We start from the raw sequence: 22,244 nt of genomic DNA, 5'->3' as shown, positions 1-22,244 counted from the left end.
ACTTTGTCATAGAACTCTTCGATCCTTTCCATGCTTATTTTCGCCCCATTTCCTACCCCCCTACCAGGAAACCAGACCCAGCCATTGTTTCCATGCTCCTCAGGTTTATCTGACTCATCTCTGTCTGCAGTCCCAGACAGTGGTGATTTCATCTGCTCAGCTAAGTAAAGCACAGTACCAGGAAATGCTTTGCAACACTAAAAATTGTGACCTATTGGCTAGACTTTCTCCTCTTTGCAGACAAACAGCTCTGCCTCGTGGGTGGGGGCCATCCTGTGCTGGCAGAGTGGAGATCCTTCACCAGGGCTCCTGGAGCGTGTCTGTGATGACAGCTGGGACCTAAGTGATGCACACGTGGTATGCAGACAACTGGGATATAGAGTGGCCATTAATGCCACCAACTCTGCTCACATGGGAGGGGGAGGGGTGGGGTCAGACCCCATCTGGCTGAATGACCTGAACTACACAGGAAAGGAGCCCCACATTGGAAGCGTCCTTCCCGGGGCTGGGGACAGCATGACTGCAGGCACAAGGAAGACATGGGGGTCATCTACTCAGGTCTGCCCACAAGCCTTGCATCCTGCTGCAAACACACACACACACACACAGGGCACAGTGGCAAAGTGGAGTGAAAAATTTACTGATCTGAGAGTATAGAGAACTTGATTTTAACCCTGTTCTTAAACTTTCCTAATACCCTTGGCTATTTCCTTCCTCCCTTCCTTCCTTCCTTTCTCTCCCTCCCTCTCCCTTCCTCCCTTCTTTCCTCCCTTCTTCCCTCCCTCCCTTCTTTCTTCCTTCCTTCCTTCCTTCCTTCCTTCCTTCCCTTTTTTGGTGTCATTTAGGAGAGGAGTGTTGGTCTTAGAATAAGAGAAGGTTAGATCCAAAGAAAGGGACCTTTCATTCCATCTACTCTGGTGTTAGGAGGCCAAAAGACATTGAGTAACTTGCCGAATAACACAATCTAATAAGTAGTAGAAATGGGATTAACCCCATTTCCTGAATCTGATTTATGTTAGAGGGTAAAACTAAGAAAGTTACATTTTAACTTAATTTTAAGCATAAATATCGTTGGGGAACCCATATGAACCCTGAAATCACACAAGAGCCTTAGTTTCCATCAGATACATTGTGTTAATAATATGTTAAAGTGGTTTATGAAATTTTTTTTTTTTGAGCCCTAATATACTATCTTCAGGGAGGAATTTTTCTAACACTCCAAAAGGAAATATTTAACAGTAGATTCACAGCTTTGAGGCTCTACAACGAAACCGAAAGGGACACTGGTGCTGGGAGACTGGAGGTATTCCACGCCGGGACCTGGGGCAGTGTGGGCCGGAGGAATGTGTCCACGGTCACCATGGGGATCGTGTGCCAAGGACGCAGTTATCAGCCACACCCCTTCGTATAAAATGGGCTCTGCTTTCACATGGGAAGATGGTGTTCGGGACCCTACAATGCTTATCTTCATATGGCAGTGTCCATCTGCCCGGTGGCTCAGTTGGTTGACCAGCTGACTCTTGACTTAGGCTCAGGTGATGATCCCAGGGTTATGGGATCAAGTCCCACATCCAGATCAGCAGTGAGCGTGGACCCTGCTTAGGATTCTCTCTCTCTCTGTCTCTCTCTCTCTCCTTCTGCCCCTTTCCCCTCCTCACGTGTTCTCTCGCTCTAAAAAAATAAATAGAAATAAAAATAAAAGCTTCAAAAATAAATAACTATTGCTAGTGTTCAGGAGCATTAACTAGTGGTCTTTTTGTACAAAAATATAATTGTAATTATGATTGTGTTTATGAAACGTGGATGATACTATACGTACTTATATATACATATAGAGAATATGGCATCTATGCGTATAATGTGTCGTATCACTATATCTCATATATATAACATATATGTTTTGACTGGGGGTTCCTTTTTATATGAAACTATGTTGTGAATATATTCTAATTTCACTAAATAGTCTTTGAACAGCACACAATATTTCATCCTGTGGATGTATCTTAACTTAAATAACCATGTGTTTATTGATACTAAGACTATCTCCCTATGTCAAACTAGTATAAATAATGCCATTGTAAACATTCCTACCCATTGTGGTGAATCTCTGGTTATATCCAAAAATTATATGTCTAATCCTGTAATGAAGGGGGAAAGTGAATGCACACTTTCAAGATTCCTTATATATACTACTTAATTGCCCTCACAGAAAACCTGTGTATTAATTTTCATTCTTATGATCAGCGTATAAGGAACCAATTTCATCTCACCCTGCCTACCAACGCCACACACAGAAAAACACACACATGCATATACACACTTTCCCAAATTAAAATTTCACCTCTCTCCACCAAGTATGAATGGGCTTGATGAGGAGTGAGTGTGAAAATTTCTCATGAATATTTTCCAATTGTGGTTCATATTTTTACGTTCCTTGCTTCTTTCAACTATTTGACATTTATCATAACAGAAAATGTTTTTCAAAACAACGAGAATATACAGAAAGCAGGAAAAATACAAATATCAGCTATAAGCTCATTATTAGTTGATGATATTTTTGATGATGTATTACCTAATTGTACGTTCTTTTTTAGTTCTAGTGTAGTTCACGTGCAGCGTTGTGTTAGTTTCTGGTGTACAATATAGTGATTCAACAATTCTATGCTCACTCAGTACTCATCCACATGAGTGTACTCTTTAATCCCCTTCACCTATTTCACCCATAGCCCATGCACCTCCCCGCTGGTAACCATTAATTTGTTCTCTATAGTTAAGAGTCTGTGCCCTGGTTTGTCTCTTTTTTTTCTTTGTTCTTTTGTTTTGCTTCTCAAATTCCACATATGAGTGAAATCAAATGGTCTGTCTTTGAAATCAAATGTCTTTCTCTGACTGACTTATTTCACTTAGTATTATACCCACTAGATCCATCCATGTTGTTGCAAATGGCAAAATTTCATTCTTTTTTATGGCTGAGTAATATTCCATTCTATTATCTATCTATCTATCATCTATCTATCTATCTATCATCTATCTATCATCTATCTACTACATCTTCTTTATCCATTCACCTATCAGTGGACACTTCGGATGCTTCCAGAATTTGGCTATTGTAAATAACCCTGCAGTAAACTAGGGTGCCCATATCTTTTTGAATTTGTGTTTCCCTATTCTTTGGGTAAATACCCAGTAGTGGAATTACTGAATCATATGGTAATTCTATTTTTAATTTTTTTTAAGTTTATTTATTTATTTTGAGAGAGACAGAGAGAGTGCCAGTGGGGGAGAGGCAGAGAGAGAGGGAGACATTTTTTGGCAGGCTCTGAACTGTCAGCACAGAGCCCGATGGGGGGGGGGGGTGGTTCAAACTGATGAAACTATGAGATCACCCTGGCTTCCTACTTTCTTTACTCCTACTATGGTCTCCCCTTTCCATTCAAAGAGTTCCACTCAAAGAGTCCCCTTTAACATTTCTTATTCATTTTAACCCTTTAACATTTTTTATAGGGCGGGTTTAGTGGTGATAAATTCCTTTAACTTTTGTTTGAAGTGGAAAAAATAACATTGCTACCCCATTAGGTTATGAGAGGTAATTAACCATCTATAGGAAGGGTGGCCAGCACGTAGTAAATGCTAAATAAAGGACTTAATAAAAGTGGAGGAATTGCAAGGGCTCAGCAGAGAGAAAATGAATCTTAGGAACCTGAAGAATTCACTAGCAGAGACGGTAGGGGCCGGGCCGTTTGAATTTGAATTCCTCCCACTGTGCATCCTTCTCAGTTTCATCCAGAAGAAGGGATTCTCTAGAGGAGGACCTATTCCATGAGATGGAAACCTGCCTCTCCAGAGAGGACCCCAACGGGTGGGCACCTCAAGTCTGTGACTCCGGGGCCCTCACTCCATGGGGAGGGTGGGAGGGTGAAGAAACAGGACGGATGGCTGCGAATTCCCGCCTGACAGAGACGTTCCTCTGCCTCCTATACAAACGACTGCGTGTGAAAGGGAAGCAAAAGCAGCAGCGGTTGAAATAAAAGGTGATTCAAAATTAAGAGAATTAGGAAAATCGACTTAAGACAATTACCTCTTCACCCGCTTCATCCTCAGGATCACGTGTAGTCCATGGCAGAGGCACCAAACGGGTTTAAAATGAAAGTCATGCAGTCTCTTCAGATGTAATTCAATCTCTCCAGCCTGTCTTCAGTTTCATTAGCAAGCTGATCAACAACGAACGGTTGTTTTCCAATTTTGCTACGTTTTTACTTTTTAAAACGTGATAACTGGGGCACCTGGGTGGCCCAGTTGGTTGAGCCTCCGACTCTTGATTTTGGCTTGGGTCATGATTTCAAGGTTGTGGAATCAAGCCCCACATCAGGCCCCAGGCTGAGCATGGAGCCTGCTTGGGGTTCTCTCCCTCTCTCTATGCCCCTCCCTGGCTCACACTCTCTCTGTCTCTCTCAAAACAAATAAATAGGTATTTTTAAAAATTTTGATCACTAACTTCTTTGGATATTGCCTTTATTTGCACATTTATGATTATTTTAAAATGTTTAAAATGACGTATAATATGCATACAAATGTATACGTAACATGCAAAAAACTATTCATTGTTTCATTGGAGAAAACGCTATAGTGGAATTGCTGTACCAACACAATAGACATAGTCGGGCAAGTGATTTTCCAGTAGTTGTAACAAATTTCACTCCTAGAAGTTATGAATGAGAATGTATTTTACTGCCTCTTCTCTGGCACTGAATATTTTCATCCCTTTTATAATTTTGCTAATTCAGTTTTGATAAATAGTATCTCACTGTTATTTTAATTAACAATGTTTTCATTATTAAGGAAATATATTATTTTTTTGCATCTTTACATATTAGCCAAGTTAAGTCTTAAAAGTCTTAAGAATTGCCAGTTTTTCCTTTGACATTGATAGTTTAATTTGCAACTGCTATTTTTTTAATATTTTTATTTATTTTTGAAAGAGAGAGAGAGAGAGAGAGAGAGAGAGAGAATGAGCAGGCGAGGGGCAAAGAGAGAGGGAGACACAGAATCTGAAGCAGGCTCCAGGCTCTGAGCTGTCAGCACAGAGCCTGACACAGGGTTCGAACTAGTGAACCATGAGATCATGACCTGAGCTGAAGTCAGATGCTTAACCAACTGAGCCACCCAGGTGTCTCTGCAACTGCTTTTTTTTTTTTTTTTTAATGTTTTATTTATTTTTGACAGAGAGAGAGAGAGAGAGAGAGACAGAGCATGAGTGAGGGAGGGGCAGAGAGAGAGGGAGACACAGAATCTGAAGCAGGCTCCAGGCTCTGAGCTGTCAGCCAAGAGCCTGACGCAGGGCTCGAACTTGTGAACCACGAGATTGTGACCCGAGCTGAAGTCGGACGCTCAACCGACTGAGCCACCCAGGCGCCCCTGCAACTGCTATTTTTAATATCAGGACTACTGATCTTTCCTCTACGTTATTTGTTGCATTCAATCTCCCAGTTTGTCATTTGACTTTAAATACTTTAGACAGATTTGTATTGCACTGAAGAAATTTAAGGCTTGCGTACAAAAAATAAAACAGACAGTGATCTTAATCTTTCAATAGCACTCTATATTTTATCTGATTGAAAATGTGGACCCCACTTATCTCTCTAATGGTGGTGGGGTTATTATACTGTGTTAGTTCGCTACAGCTGCTGTTAGAAAGCCACTCTGGATTACTTAAACAGCAGATATTTGTTTCCTCACAGTTGCAGAGTTTGGAGGTCTAAGATCAAAGTGTCAGCAGAGGTGATTTCTTCTGAGGTCTCTTCCCTTGGCTTTTCTCTGTCTCTTCACATCTTCCTTCTGAACCTTTCTCTGCTCTGGTTTCTTCTTCTTGTAAGGACACCAGTCATATTGGATTAGGGCCCACCTTAATGATCTCGTCTTAACTTAATTGTCTTTTGTAGACCATATCTCCAAATATACTCCCATTCTGAGGTACGAGGCATTAGGAGGATTGCAACATGTGAATTTTGTAGGGACATGACTCACTCCATCACATGCACCTAGTAAAGGAATTGCACCAATGTAGAATATGCTACCTTGAAGCTTCCCAGATCTATCCAGTTGTTTTTTGAAGTGATTGTTTTCATTTCCACTTTCGACAGTACAGGAATGCTCCCACCTATTACTCCAGGGTTTTATTAATTAGTATCTGATTAGACTGACCTGATCTGCATCTCTGCAGTCTGCCAGAGGGCAAACTGAATCTTCTTTTGAGAGAAATAATATCATCCAGAGCATCCAAAAATTTTAAAAACGGGGCTCCTGGGTGGCTCAGTTGGTTGAGCGTCCGACTTCGGCTGGGGTCATGATCTCACAGTTTGTGGGTTCGAGCCCCACATCGGGCTCTGTGCTAACAGCTCAGAGCCTGGAGCCTGCTTCAGATTCTGTCTCCCTCTCTCTGCCCTTCCCCCGCTCATGCTCTGTCTCTCTCTCTCTGTCAAAAATAAACATTAAAAAAAATTTTTAAACACAATATTCGGTATTTAAAAACAAACAAACAAACAAAAAAAAACACCACCAGGCATACCAAGGGATAAGACCATACGTAAAAAAATGCCAAAGAATGAAAACCAAAGTGGACCCAGATACTGGGGTTATCAGTTAGGTATTTATCATAAATCATAAAGTAATTATGATTAATGAATTCAAGAAAAAAGCTGTCCAGGTAGAGAATTTCACCACAAAATGGGAAGCTATGAATAAAAATGAAATAGAAATTCTATGATAAATACAAAACTGAAATTAAGAATGCAATAGGTGGGGCACCTGGGTGGCTCAGTCGGTTAAGCATCCTACCCTTGATCTCGGGTCGGGTCATAATCTCACAGTTCATGAGTTCAAGGCCGGCCTCAGCTGTTGGTGCAGAACCTGCTTGGGATTCTGTCTCTCCTTCTCTCTGCCCCTCCCCTACTGGTGCGCTCTCTCTCTCTCTCAAAATAAATAAATAAACTTAAAAAAAATAAGAAAGGGGGCACCTAGGTGGCTCAGTCGGTTAAGCATCTGACTACAGCTCAGGTCATGATCTCACAGTTCGTGGGTTCGAGCCCTGTGTCAGGCACTGTGCTGACAGCTCGGAGCCTGGAGCCTGCTTCTGATTCTGTATCTCCCTCTCTCTCTGCCCTTCCCCTGCTCACACTCTGTCTCTCTCTGTCTCTCAAAACTAAATAAATGTAAAAAAAAAAAAAAATTGACAAAAAATAAGAAAGAATTCAATAGGTAAGTTTAAGAGCAAACTGAATAGAGCTCAAAAGAGAAAGAATGAGCTGTATGATAAACCAATAGATAATAATTAGACTTACGGAAAGCAAAAAAAAAAAAAAAAAAAAAGGATGACAATACAGCAAAACACAAGAGAAAAATAAGGTATGATAAAAAGTCTCTAATTAATGTAATCGGTGACAGCAGTTTCAAGCGAGATACAGCCTGTGTCTCCTGCTGATGACAACTAATACCTCTGAGCAAACATAAAAAACCAACCACTCACCTCAGACCCATCGGAATGGCTACTACTAAATAAATAAACAAGCAAATAGATAGAAAATAACAAGTGTTGGCAGACATGGAGAAAATGGAAACCAATGCATTGCTTATGGGAATGTAACATGATAGAGCCACTATGGAATATACTATGCTAGCTCCTCAAAAAATTTGAAACAGACCTCCCGGATGCTCCAGCAATCCCCCTGCTGGGGATACGCCCAAAAGAACCAAAAGCAGGTCTCCGAGGGGTACTTGTACTCTCATGTTCATAGCAGCATTTTTCACAGCAACGAAAACATGGAAGTCACCCATGCTTTCATCAGCGGATGAATGGACCAGCAAACCGCGGTACGTAAATACAACAGAATGTAGTTCAGCCCTAAAAAGGAAGTAAACTCTGACGAGCTACAACATGGGTGACACTTGAGGACCCTGTGCTAAGTGAAGTCAACCATGAAAAGACATCCTATTTGATTCTGTTTCCATGAGGTACCTAGAGGAGTCCAAATCATGGCAACAGAAGACAGAATGGCGGTTACCAGGGGTGTGGGAGACCAGGAACGGGAAGTAATTGTTTAGTGGCTACAGAGTTTCAGTTTCCCAAGATGAAAAGACTTCTGGAGATAGATGGTGGTAATAGTTGCACAACTGTCTGGATACACTTAATACCATTGAACTGTACATTCAAAAATGGTAAAGATGTCAAAAAGAAAAATTAAAAAAAAAAAAACACAAACAAACCTTAGGACTCTATGACTCTATAAAGTAAATAATAGATTGAGGAGGATTTTCTTTATTTTTTTAAGTTTTTATTTACTCATTTTGAGAGAGGGGGAGAGAAAGAGAGAGAGAGAACATATGTAAGTGAGGGAAGGGCAGAGAGAGAGGGGGTCGGGGAGAGGGAGAATCCCAAGCAGGTGCCCCTAACTTCTAGCCCACCTCTCTGGCCGGAGGACCAGGAAGGGAGAACCAGGGAGCATGGAGGAATCCTTTGGGGTTTTTCTTTTTTGCTCTCCTGCCCCTGCCCTTAAGGCAGTTTTAGGGCATATCTATGACAGTGTTATTGATTTCTAGTATTTATTTTTTAGTTTTTCTTGTCATTCCCTCTCTGCTTACATTATCCATACGCTCTTACAGGTTGTCCATGTTCCTCACTTGAGTCATTAGCATGTTAATCATAGTTTTTTTTTTAATTTTTTTAATATTTATTTATTGTTTTGAGAGACCGAGCATGGGGGCGGGCGGGGCAGAGAGAGAGAGGGAGACACAGAATCTGAAGCAGCCTCCATCTGAGCTGTCAGCACAGAGCCCGACCCGGGGCTCAAACCCAAGAACCCTGAGCCAAAGTCAGATGCTCAACCAACTGAGCCACCCAGACACCCCATAGTTATTTTAAATTCCTGGCCTAATCATTCTAATCTCTCTGCCACAATTTGAGTCTCATTCTGATGCTGGCTCTGTCTCTTCTTTTTTTTTAAGATTTTTTTTTTTTTATTTTGAGAGAGGGAGAGAACACGAGCAGGGGAGAGGGGAAGAGAGAGAAGGAGAGAGTGAGAGGAGAGAGAGAGAGAGAAGAGAGAGAGAGAGAGAGAGAGAGAGAGAGAGACTCAAGTGGGTTCCATGCTCGGCAAGGAGCCCGAAACAGGGCTCAATCCCATAGCCCTTTGCGATCATGACCTGAGCCAAAATCAAGAATCTGATGCATAACCAACTGAGCCACCCAGGCGCCCCTTGCTCAGTCTCTTCAAACAGTAGTTTTATTTTTCAGTGTACCTTGTAATCTTTTCTTGAGAGCCAGACGCGATGCGCTGGGTAAAAGGAATTGAGGTAAATAAGCCTTTAGGGTAAGGTTTGATGTTTATCTGGCTGGGAGTTACACTGTTTGCTATAAGCGATAGGTGCCAGAGGCTAAAATTTCCAGTGGTGTTTTTGTCTCCCATGTTGTCTTTGGGGTTCCCTAGTGACTTCTTCATTAATAATGTCTCAGATGTGCCGTTCTTTCTGTGGTAATCCCGTTAGTATATAGCAGCCCATTGATGTGGTGGTGAGGTGTTGGGGGAGGCGAAGCATTCTGCAGGCGTGTCGTTTGATCTCAATGTTTTGGTAAGCCCGTGCTCCCTGGCCGTGACCTTCACCTCTGTCTTCCCTTCTTAGGGGAAAGAGACAGGAAGGCCAGAAGGGGCTGAGGTTGAATATTCCCCTTCCCTCAGGTCTTTTAGGCTGTGGTAAAATCCCAGCCCTTCAGGCTCGGATTAAATAGTTTCCCTCGAGGGCAGACCTTGTGTAAGTAAGTGAGTAAATCAATCAAACATTCAGTCAGCCAAGCAACCAACCAGAATGCTCTGGGTGTCTTTCCAAATGGCCGCTTTTCTCTTTTGTCCTGCTGGAATCGCAAGGGGATTTTTCTCCAGTCTTCACTGTGAGAACCTGGCACAGGTCCCAACGGTAAAACTCACAAAAGTGTGGGACCCCTGAGGTTTTTACATTCCAGTTGGTCCACACTGAGCCTCCAGCAATTTGCCCGTAGCGGCTGAGGGTGAGGCGTTTCTTCACCGTTACTGGTTCCACAGAGCTTTCTGCTCTTGGGCTTCCATTCCAGTAAGTTGTGCTCTGTCTCTGCCTGCCGCTCTCTAATTTGGGGAGCAGCAGTTTGCCCGGTGACCTCAATTCTCCAGCAAATCTAAGAAAAGTTGCTGGTTTTCAGTTTGTTCAGCTTTTGTTCTTGCTGTGTGGCTAGGAATGATGGTTTCCAGGCTTCTTACACGCAAGATGGGAAACCGAAGTTCAGATGGTCACTCCTAATAGATCCAGTCACAGGCAGCCTTATTGAGTCACCAGATTTCTCCATCCGTGGACAATGTTCCATTGCTCTCAATTCTGCTATGAATGGGGTTGTGGTGTGTGTGTGTGTGTTACAGTTCTAGGCCTTTAAGATATTGGGAGCAAATCTGATCATCTAATTATAAATGCATTTTTAGTGATGATACCTCAATGGCTTACCCGTCTAAATTTCATAATTAAATGTTTTCACTCAAAACAGTAACTGAGCTTGCTTTTCAAGGAATGTGATAACATTCCTTGCTCTATTGTATTTTCCCAGCTGCTCAAAGACTCCACCTGACAGCTCTTCCCTCCGCAGGGAGGTGGTCTCCTACTGGATAATACAGAGGAGCTGGCCTTCTGTTAGCGGCACCCGCACCCATGATCGTGAAGGTGCTGGCCACATCACACTGCTGGATGTTCCTCCTGCCTTGGAAACCACGAAACGACTGTGGGCTTCCAAAGCCCGCGCGGCAAGTTGAGAAGCTTTACTCAGCCACTGAAACGCAACACACACAGATCTACCCTCACAGAATTCAGCGTACCTCTTTTCTATGTTTATGGCTCACATCCTCAGTCTGTTCAGCACTCCAAGTTTCCTCCTGGAAAAGGTTACGGGCGATGAGACAGTTGTTCTAACAGAAAGAAAGCTTACAGAATGTATCAGGACTCTTTCTGAGCATTGGCTGAAGCTGTGGATAGTCTATCATTGAGGAGAAGGGTAATTAGATCTCAGCTTCCGATACGGCTCATTAATATCTTCTGTTCCTAGGATTTCCGCTTATTTTTATTACACAGAGTAGGATATTCACATTTTGTTCTCTTAAGTGCAACCCAGATTCGGTGCATTAATATTGCCTTTTGTTGTTTTAATCTCCAGGGCCTAGCACATGATACGCACTCAATATTTGTTAAGTGTAGGTGGCTTTGCCTGATGAGAAAACATCAGCGTAATAAACAAGCTCCAGAGATTTAGAGAAACATGCACTCATTACATGAAGATGTCATATATATGTGCACGTGTGTATATATATATATATGTGTGTGTGTATATATATACGTGTATATATGTGTACATATATATATATACACATATATATATACACGTGCACATATATATACACATAAATATAAATATAAATAATATAAATATATACACATATACATTTAAAAGTCAATTCTAAGACACCTACCAGTGCCAGAACAAGGAGAAAAAAAAGCCAACTGGGAGTTCTGTCATGAAAAGAGCAATGTTTTCTAAGTCCTAAGATCCTCGCTTATTAGAAATAGAACTCGCTGACAATTTTTGCTAAAATGTCAAGGAATCGGAAGGTTTCATGAGATCTGATCACTCACTGACTGCACCCAGAGAGTAGAGTGAATGGGCCAGGCACAATGGAGAAGGGAATTGAACTTGTAGAAGTCACAGCACTAGAAAGCACAATGCTTTACAAATAGCATTGAGAAAACATTCTAATTCCCAGCATGGGTAAACTAGCAATTCTGAAAAGATTGTTCCTGTGTAATCCAGAGTCAATTCTGAATGCTTTTCTTAAAGTTTATTTTACTTATTTTGAGAGGGGTGGGGTAGGGGTGGAGAGAATCCCAAGTAGGCTCCGTGCTACCTGCACAGAGCCCGATGTGAGGCTCAATCTCAAGAACCACGAGATCATGACCTGAGCTGAAATCAAGAGTCGGGCACTCAACTGACTGGGCCACCCAGGCACCCCTGCATGTTTTTATGGAAATAAATACTAGGATGTGGATATAGGTCATCTCTCTTGATTTTTATTATAGAATATTCAGGTATCACTGGCACAAAACTATTCCAAATTTGACCCAAGCATCCAAGTGAATGAGCTTGCATTTCTTTTTTTTCCTCTCAAAAATATATTTAATTACCAAAATAAGAGGAAAATGTTAGAAAAGTCAGAGGCAAAGTACATGAAAACCATTTCAGTGGTAACTAGCCCAAATATAACACAGTAGTTACTCTTGTGAGTAATACTGGAACTTATTTGTATTTATGGTTGCAACCCCCTTCCTACTCATATGTCATTTCTTAGTTATTGATGATGATATTAATTTCTCTATCTGGAAAAGTTCAGTGAAAAGCTTAAACTAAAATATTCTTTAAACACAGGAGTGCTGGGGAAACTCACTCACTTAAGCATCTGACTCTTGATTTCAGTTCAGATCATGGTCTCATGGTTCGTGAGTTCAAGCCCCACATCAGGCTCCATGCTGACAGTGCAGAGCCTGCTTCAGATCCTCTGTCTCCCTCTCTCTCAGCCCCTCTCCTGTTCTCTCTCTCTCTCTCTCTCTCTTTGAAAGTAAATAAATAAACTTAAAAAATAAAATAAAATAAACATGTACCTTATAATATTTCCATCTATATGATGTAAAGAACAAAAGATTGTCTAGATTATTCTAAACAATTTTTTATAATTAGCAATTTGTATTAGCACAAATTATTCTTTGCAAAAAAATAAATGTTATTTTTAACACACTTAAAATTACGTTTCTATGTTAGAAAACATTTCCCTCGCTTGCGTTTCTAGACGCCGAGCCGCCCTGCAGTTGCCATGCCGCGTGGAAGTCGGAGCCGTACCTCCCGCATGGCCCCTCCGGCCAGCCGGGCACCTCAGATGAGAGCTGCACCCAGACCTGCGCCAGCCGCTCAGCCGCCGGCGGCAGCTCCACCATCTGCTGTTGGCTCACCTGCTGCTGCACCCCGGCAGCCAGGTCTGATGGCCCAGATGGCAACCACCGCAGCTGGCGTGGCTGCGGGCTCTGCCGTCGGGCACACGCTAGGTCATGCCATCACTAGGGGCTTCGGTGGAGGAAGTAATGCTGAGCCTTCAAGGCCTGACATCACTTACCAGGAGCCTCAGGGAACCCAGCCAGCATACCAGCAGCAGTTTGGCCCCTGCCACTATGAGATGAAACAGTTCCTGGAGTGTGCCCAGAATCAGGGTGACCTTAAGCTTTGTGAAGGTTTCAGCGAGGTGCTGAAACAGTGCAGATTTGCAAATGGATTAGCCTAATCAAGAAGTTCAAGTTGAAGATATGAAAAATCATCTCCCATGACCAAGTTAATTTAGCATAAAAATATAACTGATAGTGAAGAAATAAAGTGTAAAACCACCAGTTAAACCTCTCCTCTATCATTAAATACAGCTTTCTTCAGAATTGGAATGAAAACAGGTATTCTTACTGCATAGAAGTTCATTGTGAGATAGTTTTGAGTTTGGAACTGGGCAGATGTTCGTGTGCCTCCTTAAACCAGCTTTTGTGACATTGTTTGTGAATTAATTAGAATAAAGTGATTTTCTCCCAGAAAAAAAAAAAAAAAAAAAAAGAAAACATTTCCCTCAGCAATTCTGTTTATTTTTTTAAGTTTATTTATTTTGAGAGAGAGAGAGAGAGAAAGAGAGAGAGAACAGCTGGGGGAAGGGCAGAGAGGAAGGGGGACAGAGGATCCAAAGTGGGTTCTGTGCTGATAGCAGAGAGCCCAATGAGGGACTCGAACTCACAAACTATAAGATCATGACCTGAGCTGAAGTAGGACGCTTAACCAACTGAGTAATCCAGGCGTCCCTTTGTTTAGTTTATTATTGTGCCTAATCTATCAGTGTGCTAGGGCCACCATAACAAAATACCACGGACCAACGGGTTTAGACAACAGAAACGTATTTTCACACAGTTTTGTAGGCTAGAAGTCTGAGATAAAGGTGTCAGCGTGTTAACTTCTTCTAAAGCCTCTCCTTGGCCCATAGATGCCATCATCTCTCTGTGTCCTCACATGTTCACCTCTTGGTCTGTGGGTGTCTGTACCCTAATCTTCCTACTTTATAACGATATCAGTCTTATTGGATTAGGGGCCACTAAATGACCTAATTTTACCTAAGTACCTCTTTAAATCCCTATCTCCAAATATAGGCACATTCTGAGGTACTGGGGGTTAGGACTTTGATATATGAATTTGCAGGGACATGATTCAGCCCATAACCCTTAGCACATCAGTTATCATATGAAACAAAGGGCCACCTTTGCCCTGTCTAAACCTTATTAATCATAAACTTAGCGTTATTAGAGTCCAAACTAAAGACTTTTTAAAGATTAATTTCCAGAAGCATGTCAAAAGCAAAACCACATACAGTTTTACCTTCCTCTTTCACTCTGAGGTTATTTAACTGTTTCTTGTCAAATAAGTTGTTTTTACGTTCTGGGACTCACTAAGGAGACAAGAAGAAAACGCTTAAGATCTGGGCATAGAACATAATATTAGGATATAACATCAGAGAAATCTGTCCTAAGAATTTAGGAAATCTGATCAATTCTGTGTGTGTGTGTTCATGTGTGTGTGCGTGTGTGTGTGTGTGTATCCATATATTCAAGCAGCTTTATTTCGAATAGGAACTTATTGCCTCTTTTATAATTTCAGATCAGCTTCCAAATGTCTCGGAAAGAGACAGTAAATGTTGAGTGAAGAGGAAATCAACTTACCCTATGAAAAGCTGGTCCAAACAATAGTTACTGAGCAATAAAAGAACAGCTACATTGATAAAGACTGGTGATAATAAAAGTTAATTTTCATGTATCGCTGTTACGGACTTAATGTTTCTCACCCTCTCTTCCCACCCCACCATATTCATATATTGAAATCTTAACACCCAACATGGTGGCATTAGGGCCTTTGGGAAGGAATCACTGCCCTTATAAATGGGATCGCAGAGAGCTCTCTCACTCTCTTTTCACCGTGTGAGCCTACAGTGAGAAGTTGGCCATCCACACCCTGAAAGAAGGCCTTCACCAGAACCCCATCATATTCTGGCACTCTGATCTCAGACTTCCAGCCTCCAGGACTTGAAAAGTAAATTTCTCTCTTTACAAGCCACCCAGTCTATGGTATTCTGATATAGGAGTCTGAACTAAGACACCACTAAGACTTCTGTAATAAACTAAACAATTAGAAACATTATCTGAGAATGTGGAAAACACCATTTTCTTTTTTCTTTTTAAATGTTTATTTTTGAGAGAGAGAGAGAGTGTGTGTGTGTGTGTGTGTGTGTGAGCAGGGGAGGGACAGAGAAGGAGACACAGAATCTGAAGCAAGTTCCAGGCTTTTGAGCTGTCAACACAGGGCCCTATGTGGGGCTTGAACTCACAAACACGAGATCATGACCTGAGCCAAAGTCGGATGCCCAACCGACTGAGCCATCCAGGTGCCCCATGAAAACACCATTTTTAAAACTGAATATCAGAATCGTCATCTTTATTTTTATCCCTGTTTGATTTATTCATGATGCCTTTGGTCAATTGGCTTGCTTCTAGTTTAGCTTCCTTGGATATTGAACGTATCTGCCTTTCCATAGGAATTGTAACAAATTATAGCAATAAATACCTGTCTCAAAAGAAAAAGAATTTTGGAAAAATCAATAGGCTTCATGGAGCTCTTATAAGAGATGTAATAGAGAGAAAAGGAAGACCAGGTTATGATACAGGAAATTTTTATTTATTTATTTTTTAAATATAATTTATTGCCAAGTTGGCTAACATACATTGTATAGTGTGCTCTTGGCTTCGGGGTAGAATCCTGTGATTCATCACTTACATACAACACCCAGTGCTCATCCCAACAAGGGCCCTCCTCAATGCCCATCACCCATTTTCCCTTTTCCCTCCCCTTCCCATCAACCCTAAGTTTGTTCTCGCTATTTAAGAGTCTCTTATGGTTTGCCTCCCTCCCTCTCTGTTTGATCTATTTTTTTCCCTTCCCTTCCCCCATGGTCTTCTGTTAACTTTCTCAAGTTCCACATATGAGTGAGGACATATGATATTTGTCTTTCTCTAACTTATTTCACTTAATAATACCCTCCAGTTCCGCCCACATTGCTGCAAATGGCAGGATTGCATTCTTTCTCATTGCCAAGTAGTATTCCATTGTATATATAAACCACATCTTCTTTATCCATTCATTAGTTGATGGACACTTGGGCTCTTTACATAATTTGGCTATTGTTGAAAGCGCTACTATAAACATTGGGGTACACGTGCCCCTATGCATCAGCACTCCTGTATCCTTTGGGTAAATTCCTAGTAGCGCTGAGTCATAGGGTAATGTTTAATTTTTTGAGGAAACTCCACACTGTTTTCCAGAGTGACTGCACTAGTTTGCATTCCCATCAGCAGTGCAAAAGAGATTCTCTTTCTCTGTATCCTCACCAACATCTGCTATTGCCTGAGTTATTAATTATAGCCATTCTGACAGGTGTGAGGTGGTATCTCAGTGTGGTTTTGATTTGTATTTCCCTGATGATGAGCGATATTGAGCATCTTTTCATGTGTCGGTTGGCCATCTGGATGTCTTCTTTGGAGAAGTGTCTATTCATGTCTTCTGCCCATTTCTTCACTGGATGATTTGTGTTTTGGGTGTTGAGTTTGGTAAGTTCTTTGTAGATTTTGGATACTCATGCTTTGTCCGATATGTCGTTTGCAAATATCTTTTCCCATTCTGCCGGTTGCCTTGATAAGGGAAATTTTTAAATCTTTAAGCTCCCAAGAAACTTTTGTTCATTTAGGGTCTCTGCTCTCAAGGAGTCAGGGATTTTGTAAATCAGAACATTTGGTCCATGAATGCAATCAGAAAGAATAATTAGCCCTGTTCCAAGAGAAACTTGTTTTGTGAGCTTCTTTTCAAAAGAGAACAAGGCTTTGATCCCTTAGATTTGATATAAATCCCAGGACCTATCCATGCATTATATTTGCAGTAAATATTATGAGGAAATGTAGTAAAGTGTTTAAATATTAAAATTTAACCTTGACCTATTAAGATATGTTTAATTAATATTTTGTCCTTCACTAAAAAGTTTCCTGTATAAAAGTGCAGAGATATCCCTTTCTCTATTTATGGAAACTTCAGTTCTTTTATTAGAAAATGAATGCATGTTTCATAAAAATATGGAAAATATTAAAAAGACAATAATAAACACTAATAATTCTACCATTCTGAGATAATTACTGTTGATGTTTTAGAATGTTTCTGTCAGTCTTTTATTTATCTTTGTATGGAATATAAGTGAATGTATATTGTTCATCTGTGTAAAATAAAGATGCTTTGTTCTTATGACATTAGTTTTTTTTGAACTTCCATTAAGTCTAGCATAAATCATGTTGTACAGAAGTCATTTTTCCCTTGCTGTTTTTGATTTTCTCGTTGTTTTTCAATAGTTTGGCTTTGATAGGTCAAAGTGAGGATTTCTTCATACATTCCTCTTAATCTTGTCTCTTAATAGGATCAGATCATTAGTGGTCCACCATATTCCATACCTTCTTATAAATAATATGATTTTTAGTAGATGTGTCAGCTATAATTCTCAGCCTTTTTTATGTGATGATGTGACTGGTGCTTATCCAAGGAATGTGGGCCACCTCTGTGCATCGTACCCGCTCTTTCCCCTTCCATGAGTGAATACAGATGACTGACCACCAAACGGGTGGAGGAGTCACAAGATGGGATGAAGTCCCATTAACCAGCAGAATCAAATAAATCTGTTATGCAAGTGCAAAACAAATCAATTTTGTTTTTAAGCATTATACATTTTTTGGTTCTCTATGATCCAACAGTTTTCAGGTAAACTAACCAGTGAGTGAAAAAGGAGTGTCTGAGAAAGAGGAAGGATACAAGTCATTTATAGGGAAAGACCAAACAGGAAAAGGAATAGTGAACACGTGGCATGAAATTGAGTAAAGGACTACAGTGCTTTAATAGTAAAAACTATAGGGGCACCTGAGTGGCTCAGTTGGTTAAGCATCTGACTCAGTTTCAGCTCAGGTCATGATCTTGTAGTTCATGAGATCAAGCCCCGCATCGGGCTCTGTGTTGATGGTGCAGAGCCTGCTTGGGATTTTCTCTCTCCCTCTCTCTTTCTCTTTCTCTCTCTGTCCCTCCCCTACTCATGCTACACACTCTCTCTCTCAAAATAAATAAAGAAACTTAATATCTATCTATCATCTATCTATCTATTGGCACTGCTGGTGCCTAAGCCACATGTGAGGTAAAATGAGTCAGATTGTGGTGATATTTGTCTATTGTGTTAAGAATATTTTAAACTCTGGGCCAGCTGTTGTTGTGATATACTAAACAACATGAGCAGAAGAATATAAAGTTACAGTAAAGGCCGGGAAACTCTAACAAAGAAGCCAAAAAATATGGTGACTAGTGAACAAAGAAGTTTATTCTGTCTAAGGGAAATGTGCAGGGGCAAGAGGCGGCCTCTGCTGTATCTAGAATCATAGCTGGAAAAGCTGTTCTCTTTGCTCTAAACAGGGCTTCGGATTGAAGAAGATACCCAAAAAAATGGAAAAATATTCCATGCTCACGGATTGGAATAACAAATATTGTTAAAATGTCCTTACTACCCAAAGCAATCTACATATTCAATGCAATCCCTAACAAAATAACACCAGCATTCTTCACAGAGCCAGAACAAACAATCCTAAAATTTGTATGGACCCAAAAAAATACCCTGAATAGCCAAAGCAATCTTGAAAATGAAAACCAAAGCTGGGGGCATCACAGTCTCTGACTTAAAGATGTATGACAAAGCTCTAATCATCAAGACAGTATGGTGCTGGCACAAGAACAGACACTCAGATCAATGGAACAGAATACAGAACCCAGAAATTAACCCACAAAAGGTATGGCCAATTAATCTTTGACAAAGCAGGAAAGAATATCCAATGGAATAAAGACAAATTTGTCTCTTCAGCAAATGGTGCTGGGAAAACTGGACAGCGACATGCAGAAGAATGAACCAGGACCACTTTCTTACACCACACACAAAAATAAACTCAAAATGGATGAAAGACCTAAACCTAAGACAGGAAGCCATCAAAATCCTCGAGGAGAAAGCAGGCAAAAACCTCTTTGACCTCAGCTGCAGCAACTTCTTACTCAACACATCTCCAGAGGCAAGGGAAACAAAAGCAAAAATGAACTATTGGGACCTCATCAAGATAAAAAGCTTTTGCACAGTGAAGGAAACAATCAGCAAAATTTAAAGGCAACTGACAGAATGGGAAAAGATATTTACAAATGACATATTGGATAAAGGGTTAGTATCCAAAATCTATAAATAACTTATCAAACTCAATACCCAAATAAACAAATAATCCAGTGAAGAAATGGGCAAAAGACATGAATAGACACTTCTCCAAATAAAACATCCAGATGGCCAACCGACACGTGAAAAAATTCTCAACATCACTCATCATCAGGGAAATACAAATCAAAACCACAATGAGATGCCACCTCACCCCTGTCAGAATGGCTAACATTAACAACTTGGGCAACAAAAGATGCTGGCAAGGGTGCGGAGAAAGAGGGTCTCTTTTGCACTGCTGGTGAGAATGCAAACTGGTGCAGCCACTCTGGAAAACAGTATGGAGGTTCCTCAAAAGATTAAAAATAGAACTACCCTACGACCCAGCAATTGCACTATTAGGTATTTATCCAGGGATAAATAAGGTACAAGTGTGCTGTTTCAAAGGGCCACATGCACCCCAATGTTTATTGCAGCGCTATCGACAATAGCCAAAGTATGGAAAGAGCCCAAGTGTGCATCGATGGATGAATGGATAAGGAAGATGTAATATATATATATATATGTATATATATATATATATATATATATACACACACACACACATATATATATATATATATATACACACACACATATATATGTGTGTGTGTGTGTAGTATATTATATATGTATAGTATATGTATGTAGTATATATATATGTATATACAATATAGTTACATATATATACACAATGCAGTATTGCTCGGCAATCAAAATGATAAAATCTTGCCATTTGCAACTACATGGATGGAACTAGAAAGTATTATGCTAAGCAACATTAGTCAGAGAAAGACAAAGATCATATGACTTCACTCATATGAGAATTTAAGATACAAAACAGACGAACATAAGGGAAGGGAAGCAAAAATAATATAAAAACAAGGAGGGGGACAAACCATAAGAGACTCTTAAATACAGAGAACAAGCTGAGGGTTGCTGGAGGGGTTTTAGGAGGGGGGTTGAGCTAAATGGGCAAGGGGCATTAAGGAAGACACTTGTTGGGATGAGCACTGGGTGTTATACACAGGGGATGAATCCCTGAAATCTACTCCTGAAATCGTTATTGCACTATATGCTAAGTAACTTGGATATTAATTAATTAATTAATTAATTAATTAAACAGGGCTTCTAAGGTGACCTCAGTTGGTTCCATTTCCAAGTCAAGGACAGAGAAAACATTTCCCATTTAGCCAATGACATGGATTCAGCATGGATCATTTGTTAGCATTCTACTGGTTCAGTCACTACAGCAACAGCTACTACCACCTGCTATAGCTACTACTTGCTTCCAGGGAAGTTAAGAGACATAGCCTCTTGCTGAAAAGCCATGTGCCCAGGAAGAAGAAAAACACAGATTCGGGGAGCGAGCAAAGAACCTTTGTTCCATGTGCTTCTTAACCTGCGCCTCTTCAAAATGAGAGAGATTACACCAGGGAATCTTCATTCTTTTTTAGTATGGAAGTTGATCCAATGAATGCCACAGTAAAGAGCACTAAGATAGTTGAGGAAGAGCCAACAGAGACCTTTATGCAGAGAAAGAACATGTTAAAACATGATTTTTAGGCTAAATGGGATGAAATGTGGAACATAGCATGAAAAGGGGACGGATTAGCTCCATAGTCTGAATTGTGACGCAGTTATAATTGCACAGAAGAAAAATATGATGCTCTGGGGGGGGCCATAAAGCTTAAGGAAGAATAAGAAAAGCCACAGAAGTTCCTCCCACACACATCTGTGAAACAATATTCCATTGTAGGATGGGGGAGGAGCATGGCACTTGTGCAAGAAAATGTTGTAATCTGGACAAAACACTTCAGAATATTTACATGATTTGTGAAATCATTTTGGGTGGAGGGAGGAAAGGCTCAGCTCTGGTCCTGGAATCAGTGTCTGCTTATTCTGGTAAGAATCATGAGCATCTCTTTACCTACGACAGTGAAACCACATGTTGCACTGAGAAAGGAAATAGCACAGGTCACTCACATAGGACAACAGAAGTGTGCTTGGGATTTTGATGTATTAAAAGAAATGGGGGGGGGGTGCCTGGGTGGCTCAGTTGAGCATCTGACTCGTGATTTTGGTTCAGGTCACTGGATCGAGCCCCACATTGGGCTCTTCAATGAAAGTGGAGCCTGCTTGGGATTCTCTCAATCCCTCTGCCCCTCTCCCCAACTCACATGCTCTCTCTCTCTCTCTAAAAATGTTTTTTTAATTAAAAAAAAAAAGAAACGAAATGAAAGAGGATAGATGTTCAGTAAAGAATTCCTTAAAGCATAGCACTTTTCTGAGAATATCAAAATGTTTATTATCAATTTTCATTTCCGCACACACAGATAATGAGGGTCTCAGAAGCCGTTTCCTGTTGGAGACAGCACATCACAGAGGATCCCTTACAGGTAAAGCCACTCTCAAACTGATGTTACGAGGCCGACTTCCTGGGTTCTGTCTCCTACCACCTTCACAATGAGTGAGTGATCTTGTCTCATCCTGGCTTCCGCCCCTCTCAGAGCTTCTCTCCCAGGTAGCTGAAGAGGATGGCCTGAAACAGAAAGAATGCTCTTTGGCTAAAGCTTAATGCAGCAAAATGACAGAACCCTCTTTAAGCAGATCCAATTTCAAGAGACACAGACTGAAAATATTTCAGAACATCAATAAATATCTCTCAGCCTTTATATCAGGGTAGAGTTATGTGGCTCACGGGCCATAGTCTGGTAAATACTTACAAGAGATTATAGCCAGACAACCACTGTGTGCAGA

At 40.8% G+C, this 22,244-nt stretch overlaps 1 protein-coding gene and 1 pseudogene across 1 annotated transcript; both read left to right on the top strand.

Annotated features, from left to right (window-relative positions):
- Positions 1 to 30: 30 nt before the first annotated feature.
- Positions 31 to 22,244, top strand: part of LOC144616997 (scavenger receptor cysteine-rich type 1 protein M160-like) — a 62,676-nt pseudogene continuing 40,462 nt past the window's right edge.
- LOC132694783 (coiled-coil-helix-coiled-coil-helix domain-containing protein 2) lies at positions 12,892 to 13,530 on the top strand. Its single transcript, XM_060658502.3, has one exon. The coding sequence runs from the start codon at positions 12,924 to 12,926 to the stop codon at positions 13,383 to 13,385; it is 462 nt and encodes a 153-aa protein (XP_060514485.3). The 5' UTR covers positions 12,892 to 12,923; the 3' UTR covers positions 13,386 to 13,530.

Source organism: Panthera onca, chromosome B4 (genome assembly GCF_046562875.1).
Source record: "Panthera onca isolate mPanOnc1 chromosome B4, mPanOnc1 haplotype 2, whole genome shotgun sequence".
NCBI lineage: Eukaryota > Metazoa > Chordata > Mammalia > Carnivora > Felidae > Panthera > Panthera onca.
This window is presented reverse-complemented; position numbering and strand designations above follow the sequence as displayed.

Bases quoted from the DNA above. Each gene is read 5' to 3' on its own strand.
- LOC132694783 (XM_060658502.3), top strand. From the start codon at position 12,924: ATGCCGCGTGGAAGTCGGAGCCGTACCTCCCGCATGGCCCCTCCGGCC.